Source organism: Gadus morhua, chromosome 20, assembly GCF_902167405.1.
Source record: "Gadus morhua chromosome 20, gadMor3.0, whole genome shotgun sequence".
Lineage (NCBI taxonomy): Eukaryota > Metazoa > Chordata > Actinopteri > Gadiformes > Gadidae > Gadus > Gadus morhua.
The window spans coordinates 5,519,655-5,532,154 of record NC_044067.1 but is presented as its reverse complement, the minus strand read 5'-3'; the positions used below and the strand labels follow the sequence as shown (position 1 = coordinate 5,532,154).

The following is a 12,500-nucleotide window of genomic DNA, read 5'->3' as shown; positions in this document are numbered from 1 at the left end:
CACACGTTTCAATGTGCTTTACGACGGTTGCCAAGGCGAAACCCGGTGTGTCCGCGATATCCCGGGGATTTATGGGGAGAGCAGGCGGAGGAAGGCCGATAGGTCAATAGCAGGAGCCTGGATGCGTACAAAGATCTATGGTGGCTCTTTGCTGCTGCCGCCGGACTCTAAATAAAGGTAGCCGGTCTGGATAAGCCCCCATACACACGTCTCCCCTGGATCACGTTGACCCACACTTTAGCACAGAGCTCGGTTCGGCCCTTCCCTCCCCCCCCCCGCTCTTAGCCCCTACTCAGTCATCGTGAGTTCTAGGTCAAGTTCTTTACTTTTTTCAAATAAAGTGTAGAAAAAATTACGGTAATTGCAGTAATGAACGTTTATGATGCTGTACTCCTAAACATGATAATTGGTGTGACGAAAACACGTGCCAGAATGCAGTCTGTGCGGTTGACCATGTGGGCGCGTGTGCATGCCCCCCGATCCACAATGATCCCCACGACTCCAGAGAGAGAGTCAAAGGGAAAAGGGAGATGTTTTGCCAACTAAACGCCACATCCTATCTAGCCTCCAGGAAGACGGCTTGTCACGCTAAGCCATGCGTTCAGCTGCCACCACGGCGGTCGTCAACCCCTCGTGTTCCTGTCCTGGGTTAGCCGCGAGCGGCTCCGACTGCTCGCGCTGGCGCTCCTCTACAGTGGATGCCGTCCTGGGTGGGGGCGCCACCCAAACACCCCCCTCCACCCCCCCCCTCCACCCTTGTCCCCGCAAACCAGCTCTGAATCCGTAATGCACCTGCTTCCTCGGCGACGGGACGGCTCCGCTCGAGGAGTCACTCTGACTCGGTGCATTTTAATTAGTAATCAAATGAGCTCAGTGAAGCACGGGGGCCCGGCGGCTCTTCCCCGCGGGGGCCCGGGGTGGCGGCGGCGGCGGCGGCGGGCGGGTGGGCGGGGGAGCGGCGGTAGCAGCTGTGAGACGAGCGTCAGGCACATCGCAATTTAGTAGAGAGAGACCGCAGCGGCAGCAGCAGCAACAGCGCTGGGACAGGTATCTGTCCACACGGAGCGGGATAACGAAGCGTCGCTGCTCTGACTCTCTCTCTCTCTCTCTCTCTCTCTCTCTCTCTCTCTCTCTCTCTCTCTCTCTCTCTCTCTCTCTCTCTCTGACTCTCTCTCTCTCTCTCTCTCTCTCTCTCTCTCTCTCTCTCTCTCTCTCTCTCTCTCTCTCTCTGTCTCTCTCTCTCTCTCTCTCTCTGGCGCCTCTCTCTCTCTCTCTCTCTCTCTCTCTCTGGCGCCTCTCTCTCTTGGTCTGTCTCCCCTCTCCCTCTCGCCTATCTCGTTCTCTCTCTGTACTCAGTTGTGTCTTCCTCTTTTCTGTCTGTCTGTCTGTCTGTCTGTCTGTCTGTCTGTCTGTCTGTCTGTCTCTCTCTCTCTCTCTCTCTCTCTCTCTCTCTCTCTCTCTCTCTCTCTCTCTCTCTGTCTCTCTCTCTCTCTGTCTCTCTCTCTCTCTCTGTCTCTCTCTCTCTTTCTCTGTCTGTCTCTTTCTCTCTCTCTCTCTCTCTCTCTCTCTGTCTCTCTCTCTCTCTCTCTCTGTCTCTCTCTCTCTCTGTCTCTCTCTCTTTCTCTGTCTGTCTCTTTCTCTCTCTCTCTCTCTCTCTCTCTAGCTCACGCTCTCTCTCGCGCTCTCTCTCTCTCTTTTGCCTCTATCTCGCCTCATTCTACCCACTCTGTCGTCTCCTCTGTTTTTTTTCTCCTCTTCTCTACTCTCTTTGTCGTCTCTCTCTCTCTTTCTGTCGCCTCTCCCCCACTCTCTTTCTAAAGCCTTTGTGTGTGTGTGTGTGTGTGTGAGTGTGTGTGTGTCTGGTCTCTCTGTGTCTCTCTCCCTCCTCTGTCTGCACCGTGCGCCCGGTAGTCAAACAGTCCTGTGTTGGATGGGAGTGTGAGTGTGAGGTCACCTCCACCAACATTCATTGCCATTCATGGGGCCCGTCCCATTATGTGATACTGCTTGGAAAGGCTCCACGCCGCTTTGTGCCAAGGTTGGTGGGAAACTGGGAGCAGAGGATACCGCCGATACATTATAATTTAGAATAATATCATTTTTTTATCTTCCCTGACTCCACAACGCCCCTCTCATTCCTCACTGCTGCACACCATTTGTTGTTTTCGTTTTTCAGGAAGGGGGTTGTTTTTTGCACTTGGCTCAAGCCGTTGTCTGACCCGCCAACGTTCTCCCTCCCCTTCCCCTCTCTCCCCCCTCTCTCCCCCGTCTCCCCCCATGCAAGGCTTCAGACACCGCAGGCGCCGGGTGCTGTGGGAGCCGGCGGACCTGCCCTCCAAGGCCTGCCCCCACCTGCTGGAGTCGGCCCAGTGCGAGGAACCCTCCTGCTACCTGTGGCGCGTGCGGCCCCTCGAGGACTGCGTGCCCGGCGAAAGCGCCTGCGGACCGGGCACCGCCCGCCAGAACGTGACCTGCGTCGACACCGAAGGTACGCGGCTCGAGGCTTCGTGCAGATATGCCGCGTTGACAGACATGTTTTTGGTTCCCTCTGTTGTTTTGCCGGTGTTCCCATTAGCGTTAAACCCAGTCTTTGATCAGATGGTTGCTCTCTGCGAGTGCCCAGCTTTGAGTGAACGTCAGTGAGCCGGTGGCGGGGTCGTTGTCAGCGCAGTACTCCTGACATACTTCAGAAGGATTGCGAGCTCTGCAACGTGCGCACGCTAGCCGGGTTTCCATCCACTTATTTTTTATGTGCAATGGCGGTGAAATACATCGTCGGAGGTCGATGTACATAGCGCGGCAGATGTCGCTAGCGTTTAACTCACGTAACTGATCAGCTGTGTCCGCTGACGAAGAGTTCCCAGATATTCCCATAACGTGCAAAAACACGGATGATTGCAACGGGTACGAGTGGACCGAAGAGGAGATCTTAATATGGCTTTATCCTGGGAGAAATACCATCAGATGGTCAACGCGATTGTTTTGGGTTTCCGGCTCGCAACCTCTACCTACTCTACCGTATACTATTTTTCACAGCCATGCATAGCGTAGCGCCTACCGTAAAATTCGGACAAAAGTACGTTTTGCGTTGCCTAGATTACAAGCTCAAACCAGGTGAAGGAGACACACCCGATTAGCATCTCCTCTTTGCTTCGTTTCAAAAGTTCACTTAAAAATCCTCCGACAATTAGATGGAAATATGGCCACTCGGTCATAATGGGATCCATTGTGTGACAGTGGCCTTCCCACCACTGTCACTGGTGCGCTGCATTATTCATAAACCGCTATCACTGCAGTTTATGGAGGGTGGCAAACGTTAGTCTGATTAACAGTCAGAATTACAGCGTCCTCACAAGAGCATCACTGCCCATCTCGCACAGATTATAAACCTAATTATGTCATCTTTTATTATTTTTTTCGTTTGTTCGTTTTTTTTTTCTCTCCCGACGGCTGTTTTATCATCCTGTCACATCCGATTACGCGCGTGTTTATCAAGGAGGCGTCGCGAAGGTCCGAAAAAATTAGAAAACCGGGAGATCCTAACGAGGTTTGACAAGACAACGACGGCGTCTCTGGGCCTACGCCAAGGCCCTGTGAAAACCGCCCGCGTGCCGACTCTATTGTCTGCGGCTGTTGACAAGTCTGCTTGCCGCTCTTCATTTAATGAGGCTCGTTGGAGGTATTAATCGGCCTTATTGGACGCATTATTCCAAACATAATTGCTTACTTTCCTTCTTCACGTGGCGCAATATCACGGCCCGGTTGGAAGGACCTCAGACCTTTACGGAGGACGCCGTCTTCCACGCTATGGCTTTAACGACCCAGCCTTCACACTGTATGCAAATCAGCACAAGCAATAATGGGCCCAGGCAGGATTTAATTCCATTCCATATTTATGGATTAGTGGGCTTATTAATATGAAATGTACATAATTGTGCATTGCCGTTGTCATCACCCTCTCCATTATTTCCAATTGCATTTGTATGCCAACGCGAGATGGGTGGAGAAAAAAAAACATTGAAAACTGGTCATTTGTTGTTTAGCTCTCTCTCCTGAGTCATCCGAGATGTTGTTGCCATTTCAGAATGGGATCTCTCACCTGGCTGGAATTGATGTGAGGGATACTCTGCTTCTCTGCTCAGACAGAAATAACAGTTGAAAGAGAGAAGGGGCCGCAGATAGAGCCATAGAAATATTGCAAAGCATGTGTCTGTGAAAGAGTGGGAGAGGGAGGGAGGGAGGGAGGGAGAGAGACTCAGAGAAAGGGGGAAAGAGACTAATCCCCAAAGACAGAGGTTCAGAGTGTGAGAAAGAGCTAAATTCTCTCAGCTGTCTTCAGAAATTGACGTGGCTGACAGGACCAATTTAGTGCCCGTTCAATATGGCTCCATCACCGTCTTCATGCCTGCCCGTGGCTACCTGGCTGTCTGATACCGTCGGCCGTGTTCCGTACTTTTTAGAGTGTCTCTGTCCTCTGCCTGCTCGATAGATTGATTGATGGAAGAACACCTAATTGGACGGATGAATTTGTATTTTGTTGTTGACTTGGGATACAATCAATACACTTTTTTTTTTTTTTTTCCTCTACCACGTCGACCCCTAGCGACCTTTCCGGATCTTGTTTTCGTGCGTGAACATGCTGTTAGCTGTTTCCCTGTTGTGCTTGACAGATTCATTTGGTCGGTCTTTGAGAGAAACAGAATCAAATAGCCTCTTCGACCGGTGGCTCGCTCCACTACCTCCTCGCTCCCCCGGGTGTGATGCGTGCGTCAAATACATTTTTTTTTGTCCGCAGCTCGCAGACTCCCAACAGGACCGAGATGCCATGGTTTTATTCTTAACTTTTTAAGATTTAGAAAGTCAGACAGTGATATTAAATGTTTCTGTGCTGCTTGGAATCTGCAACACTACGAATTATAATTGTTCCTAAAATGCGTGATTTGTCTTTCGAACAGTAATGTCTGAGATTTAGTTTATTGTAAATCAAATATGGGCCTTTGCTGTTTGAGTCGAATTTATGCAATATCGATCAGCAATGGCTAGAGATATGTCCAGGCTGTTTGAATCTACAAGCTAGTTGAAATGTAACACATTGCTACTTTAAACTGCTTAACAATTTCAGCTCTCCCTGATCCAATTTTATAATAAATAGTCTTTCCATCCCAGGGGTACTGATAAGCAGCCCAATCTGCTGCTAATGGCACCGAATAATGAGTTAAATTATCCATTTATATGTTGAGCACAGTGGGTAGTTTGCACAGCAGGTTCATTCTGCGTATGCTTGTTTCTCATGTATTAAACACTTTAAAAACAACTTAAAAACAAAGTTACGTTCGTAGGGGAAATTGCTACCTTTTTATGCAGTGGCTCTTTTGAACTTTAAACGAGTCTTGTTTTGTTATGGCAGTAATTAAAAAAAAGTTTATTTCAATATTTCAGCAAATTAATAAATTTTCAGCAAACTGTTTTTTCATTCATGGCTGCGTGGAGTGAAAAAGCCGTTGGTGTCCAATTTCCCAACATGGCTTCTTGTTAGCATTGTCCATTTCATGCTCTATGAACTCCCTATGCCGTTCTGGTGGGAAGGGATACTTTCTAAGGAAAGTAGAATAATGCTTTAGCTTCTTCTCTGGCAGATGAGTTTCCTTGACAGGGAACTAAAATGAAGATCTACAGCAGCCCCACGATCCACCATCAAAGGTGAGCCAACCTGTTGTATTGCTAAGCCAAAGTGCGAGGCAACTTCAATCAGCTCATGAAGCACTCTGAAATTGAAAAGGAAGGCAATCCATTGCATCTGATATATTGTCTACACGACCACATTAAACGGTGTATATTCTGGGGAGAATCCTGGGCATCCAGCCCTACAAACAAACAAAAAACACCTCATTCCATTTCCCCTGTTCTGATTATGTTTTGTTACAGACAATTATGTTAAAAGAAGCGAGGGGATGCACAAGAAAGCCAAGACATCCAAGCCCTGTGGGTTTAGCGGATGGCAGATGGAGTTGGTTTATGTGGCCATGCGTTATACTGGCAGGAGGTGTCACCCTGACTTACAACCACAACACCCCTGATCAGGAATACATGGGTAAAGAAAAAAAGACAGAGAAAATAATCCATATTACGAATAATTAGGTCTGCTAATTTCACAAAGATCTAAAATAATAAAAGATTAGATCGTTATTAATTAAAAGGGGGATTAAGAACTCTTAAACCTCTTCAAATGAATATAAACTGGCAATCAGCCCGTCCTCCAAGTCTTTATCTCTATTTGGACCTAGATCTTCTCAAGGATTAAACTAGCTGGTTCCAGCTGGTGTATGAAAAGGCTCAACCCTAGCGTCCTACTCCCTGAGCATGTATACAATACGTTAGTGTCGTTCAAGGCGACCCTGCTCCCACTGAGAACTGAGACGATTCTGTGTGCTGTCAAAGTAACTCAAACCACTACAAACGCAGGTGTCAGTGCATTCCAAGATTCAAATAGAAGGCAGCAGGCTCGTGTGTTTCAACTCTTTGATCGCACTCAAGGACATTTGTCCCCCTTGCAATATGGAATACATGTATCCCTCCACCTCTTCTCCTCCTCTATCTCCACCCAGGCCCAAGGTTCACACATGGGGGACTTTCTTCTTCTCTTTCCCGGAATAGTCCATTCGACGGTGGAACATCAATAAGTGTCAAAGCAGGGGCGATGCAAGACTCGCTGCGCTATAGGATGGTTGACGGCCTTGGGTCGTGATACTGAATAATATCTCGGCAGCCTCCAAGCGAACCTCTTGTTTGCCTGGGGGCACGATATCTACCTTGACCTCACCGGATACAGTGCTGACACACCATGCCTGATGTAAACAATCCTCCACCACCAACAGCGTCACCTGCATAAGACGGTGGCCCGGCTGGCCTTCAAGTTCATAGTGTGTCTTTAAGAATGGAGTGGGATGGATATGACCCATATATTTGAATAGTACAAAGCTGCTCTGAAAACCACCAAGCCTGTAAAAGTTATAAAAGCAGGTTGTAAAAGCTAACCTGAAAGCACCTCAAGGGTATGCTTCATTCATCGTCCTGCCCCATGCTCCTCCTTCTAAGGTGTGTGCCATTCGTCAGGTCAAGGCCTTAACCCAGGCATTGATTCATAATGACAAACGCCTGAAAAGTTGAAATCACTGAAGGGGATCCAGCACCTGCAGTCACCCAGGGCGGAGGAGATGGATTTATGGTGGACATGGATTGATTGCGGTTCCAGTTTGCTTTCTTACCTTTAATTTTATTTTTTTTACCTTTAGAGAGCTTTTTTCCAAGAAGTGTCAGAATTCTACAGCGCTGCCACTTGTCACCGAGTTGTTTTTGTTTGTTTGGCTTATCACTGAGATGTCCGTGGTTCCCCCATGCGTCGACTGTAGCCCTATCAACGAAGTAACTGCAACAGCGAGATACCCGCAATCAGACCAGGGAGTGACGCTGATTGATACGGAGTTTGCCGTTTGTTGTCAGCAAGGCGCCACTGTGTCCACTGAAGTCGAAAGTGTTCCCTGTCACTGCACACTGAGGCACATTTATCATCACAGTAATTAAGTACACGACGTACCTTCGCGACATTAGCAACTTTTCTTGAATTAGGCAATCCATCAAAGTTTGACATGGACCAATGCACAATTAAGTACATCCAACGTATGACGTATATTCCTTAATTTAACCATGCATGTGAAGTTTGCAAGAGACGAGGATGGCAGGAAAGTGTCATAATTCATGCTGGACTTTCAAGTACGAGTGAAGAAGGACAATAAGGCATGGGACATGCCTTGAGTTTCAGGTCAGCTTCGAGTGTAATATAATCATTTGTTAGTCTCACACATCAAGAATACCGCAAAGGACTGAAGACGGTGGTGTATGGTATCTGTCGTTCTTTTACCAGATTCATTCAGTCAGCATTTCAGGTCTTATTGATGTCATTTGTCAGTAAAGGTATTCCTCTACGTCCACATGGAAGTTCTGTTTCAGTTGAGCTTCTGTAGGGAAGATTTGAGAGTTGGAAAGAGAGGCAGCAGAATAGAGCCAAAGATTAAAACATCCCAAAAAAGAAACATACGGTTCCTGTGGCTGTCGCATGACTGTATATCCCCCGGAAAAAATGATTGTATCTAAATAAATGATAGTTATACTATAATATATAATATGTAATAGAAGCAGACTCCATGCCTATTTTCAGAGAATGTATGGGGCGGCATTTGTGGCTCTCTAAAATATGTAAACATGTATAGAAAAGTGGTTCCTAAAAGTGGTTAATTAAAAAATATTTTAAGCTATAATTAGTGGTAGTGTGTCTATTTCAGAAGATCATTTGATAAACGTTGGTGATTTTATTGACCTCCCCTCCGGAAAATACTTGAAAGAATTCCATGTTTGTGGCAAGGAGTAATGAGATCTTTCTTGTTGTGCGCATGACAAGAGTCTTCCACAAGGCTAGGAAGACATATGACTTAAGCTACCGAGCTAGTCCCGCGTTTTAGGGTAGTGGCCTTCGACTTAGGCCTGAAGAGAGGGGTTTGATTTTTTTTTAGTTTAAATCTCAAAATCAAGCTATTTTTGCCTGGTTGCCGACCCTAGCTGAAAGAATTACATCAAATTACGTAAATTATTCAATAACTCCTGAAATCCTGATTATGATTGCACATGGCTAGTGCAGTTCTTTATCTACTAATGTTCTTAAACTGCAGAGGAAGTTTCAAGGGAGAGATGCGTAGGCGTATTAAAAGAGTGTCAGAGGAAGAACACTGCAAATGTGCATTTATTTCTCCTTGAAGGCTTGTTGTAAAGAAACGACGTGCTTTATATTATTTTTCCTTTTGTGAATTGATCAACATGTCACTTGGCTGCTATAAAATCTGAAAAGCTGTCATCGTGTGATCGTGTGACCCTGTTATTTAGCCTCCATTCTCCACCTGTCCACCAGATGTCCTTGGATCTTTCCCCTCGCTTCACAGATCCCGCCCCTCCCATCTGCAATCCCTTCATCCCCCCGTTAGTCGGTCCCATTATATACCACTTCCTTTGTTCCGTTGTCGGTACGTTATTATTGTCTGTACCTTTGTCTGCCTCGTTTCTAGTCGTCATTCTCTTCTATGCCAGTTTGTTGGAATTGAGATTTTGAGTTTTAAATAATTTTTGTACGACTAACCTCTTGAGATGAACCCATTTCGTTTTCAAGGGGGTCCTTGACAACAAAGTACAATAACAACATATTAAGAACATATTTCTTAATAACAAAACAAAAGACAATCAAAAAAAGAAAAATACATCACACACAAACACTCACATACACACATACAGCCCGGAGTTTGTTAAATTCCCGAGCTCTCGTCCACATTTGGGCCGTATCCCTTTTGTTGCTGCTGCCCTGTTCGCTGGGGTTGTGTGTCAATATGCGTTAAGCAGAATCACCTCCTCTTTTTGTATCGCAGTCATAACATTGCAAAGTGGTCTGATAAATTGCGAAAAGCTTTGTTTCCTCTGTTGTACCCATTGTTTGAGTGTACTGTATCGGTATCTGTTTAAATGTCCTCCTGAATAAGCGAGAGGCTGAGCCGTGGGTTGAATCAAGTTAAGTGCTCATATCTGTCGTTAGTGCTGATGAAGGGACATCCAGTCGGGGGTCCCTCTCCGCCCATTCTCTGCCTCGCAAGTAAGATATGAAGCTTCTGCAGCATGCTGTGTGGTGCCATTATATCTGATGAGCAGATCTCTGTAGGCGCACACAGAAGGTATGCAGTCGTAACATCAGAAGCTGTATTTTGTCCGGTTTTCTTATGCTTTCTCTTTCGGTTTCAGCAACCTTACGAAAATTGCCATTTATCTCACAATGCATGATTAGCTGCCTTTCTTATTATAATTTATTATATCATATTTATTATATCATATAATGAGATACACAGAGATAGCGGGGTTCTGTTTAGAATTTTAAGTGTATTAAATGATACACCGATTTGTAATAGGTGACGGAGCAGAATCTCATGAAACATGTAGTCTAGAGACTGAGTGTATGAATGGTGTATTATACACAACAACATGGCATGTGGTGGGTAATTAATTAGCTAATGTGGCAGATTCTAGCAGTATAAAGTTTCTTCCGCAAAGACCTGTGTTATTCCCTATTTCTCAAGACATCTACTTGTTGGGTCAGCTTATATTTGCATCAAGTCGTTGTTATGCTGTTATTGTTATACTAATTGATGTCACCTACCGTAGAGTAAGTGACATCGGAGTCTTGGAAAAACTATAAGTGATGGGTTGTTTTGTTATTGTTTTCGTAGCCTTTTTCCCTCTCAGTAATCAAACAATGGTGTTGGTTTAGTATGTTGCTGCTGTGCTGCAACATCGCAATGCTAAAGATTACATTGCGTTTCCATCTCTGATAAGGTATGGATTAAAAGTAAAGTATGGAAAGTATGCAAGTCTGGGTGAAGACCCTCCTCTTCTATAGGAAGGTGCCTTGAATGTGCTGAAAGGGCTCTGTTGTCATTCCTCTTAAAAAGTAATACAAAGATTAGAGTGACGGAGCTGTAGGCGAAACGTGGGAGCGCAGCTGGGTGTGGGAACACTCTTCCCTCACAGGACCCCATTTTTCAATAAAGTTCTCAAAGAAACACAATAACGTGAAACACAACTCTGCAATTCCTTTTTTCCATATTATAATTTTTTTAAACGTCGGAGGATCACGCGGCTGGCGTTTTCCCCTTGCTTCCCGTTCACCTCTCTTTGGAAGCAAGCTGAAAAAGGGATGCCAGCCACCTCACGTGCACAGGCATGACAGCAGAGGTGTGGAGCGGTGACAAGCTGACAGGAGGGCGTGCACGGCTTTGCCCGTCATTCACAAAACGAATGCCCGCGGTGAGAGGTTGACTCTCACGCGGTCTACTGTGCGCGCAACTTTTCCCCTCAGCTCACCTAGGCTGGCGTGAGCGTCGAAAAAATCTCCAGCGCTTCAACTTTTCCGTCAACACATTTCCGCTTTAAGTTCGCTGGGGCAAAAAGACAATGAACTCCCACACACACTGGGAAATGGGGCTTTGGAGTTCAAACAAATTATGTAAAGTATCAACAAGTTTTCAGTTTCTCCCTGTTTGAGTGCTGCGACTTGTTTTAGCTGAAATGGGTGTTTTTGCACATGTGGCATAAGAGCATGCAAATCGCGCCCTTTAGACACCGCTTTGAAATGATTTTACCGCCTTACTCCAATGGTAAATGCCATCCCACTATATATGGATATGCATAGGACCTCTGTGTCAAGCTTCCCCGCGGTGGAACAGGCGTGAGGGTGGTTAACTGCCGGCACACTTCCCTCTCATCCATGTCCGACTGGCCATCTGTAGCAAGCAGGGGGGGCTCTCTCGGGGGGGCGCTTGACAATGCGACGCTAAATCATAAATATCCCCAGCCCCCGCTTAAATAACCGCCAGCGCTGTGTGGTGTTCCCCGACCGGCCCAGGCGAGTCGGCCTACTGCGGTCGGGTGTTACATCAGCGTACACGAGCCCGCTGCCTCTAGTCGTCACAGTCCCATGCTGGTTCCCGCTGGCGTGTGTCAAGTACGTTCCTTTTTGTTTTCTCTTACAGTAGTGGGAGCATAATTGGTTTGGGTTTGCATAGTGTTGCTCCAGTAAGGAGTGTGAAGGTTTCCCTGTGTTCCATGCACGCACTTCAGACACATGCACCATGCATGTGTCTTATTGATTATTAATAATGCACTTTATTCAGGAAATGCTCGGACAGAACACGCAGAGAGAGAGTCGACGCATTGAAACTGCACAAAAACTTCCCCCAACAAAAACGAAACTACAGGTCTTTAGGCTCTTTAGTTTGCTCTGTGTTGCGGTCGAACCCTGCCTATAGGAGGGAGGGATGGAGGGAGGGAGGGAGGGAGGGATGAATGGATGGCGGGAGGTGGGGGAGAGGGTGGGAGGCTTCTCCTCTGGAGACTTGTTCTATTTGTTAACTTCTGGAGGCCGGAGGTCCATCCACCTCACGAGTGCTGCTCTTCTGTCTCGACTGATGAAAGAAAGCCTGTATCTGTACTATGGCCCGCGGTAGTTCCACGCCGGAGAAAGAGCTCCCGCTGCACACACGCCGGTTGCTTTGATGGCTGCAGAGAGCAGGGGGCGTCTCTTTAAACTTCACGGCTGGAATGCAGAGAGTAGTCTCCGAGGTGGATTGCCCCTTGCACTCTCTTTCTCTCGCTCTCTCTCGCTCGCTCTGCCTCCATGAAAGGCCGCTATCTATGGTCGGGCAGGCTGTAGCTCTCCCACTGCCTCTCTCTCCCTCTGTCTTGCTCTCTCTCTCTCTCTCTCGCTCTCTCTCTCTCTCTCTCTCTCTCTCTCTCTCTCTCTCTCTCTCTCTCTCTCTCTCGCTCTCTCGCTCTCTCTGCTCACTTGTTGGAGAGTACAAAAGAGACAAATTGACAACAAATCTGCCCTGCAGTTGTTGTTCTAGGGCCACGTG

The 12,500-nt window shown here is 46.9% G+C and overlaps 1 protein-coding gene across 1 annotated transcript in view; it reads left to right on the top strand.

Annotated features, from left to right (window-relative positions):
* thsd7ba (thrombospondin, type I, domain containing 7Ba) overlaps positions 1-12,500 on the top strand; it is a 116,254-nt gene that overhangs the window by 36,956 nt on the left and 66,798 nt on the right. Inside the window, exon 7 of the mRNA XM_030343939.1 lies at positions 2,285-2,488. Coding sequence (XP_030199799.1) covers positions 2,285-2,488 — 204 coding nt within the window. The remainder of the gene's footprint in view (positions 1-2,284; positions 2,489-12,500) is intronic.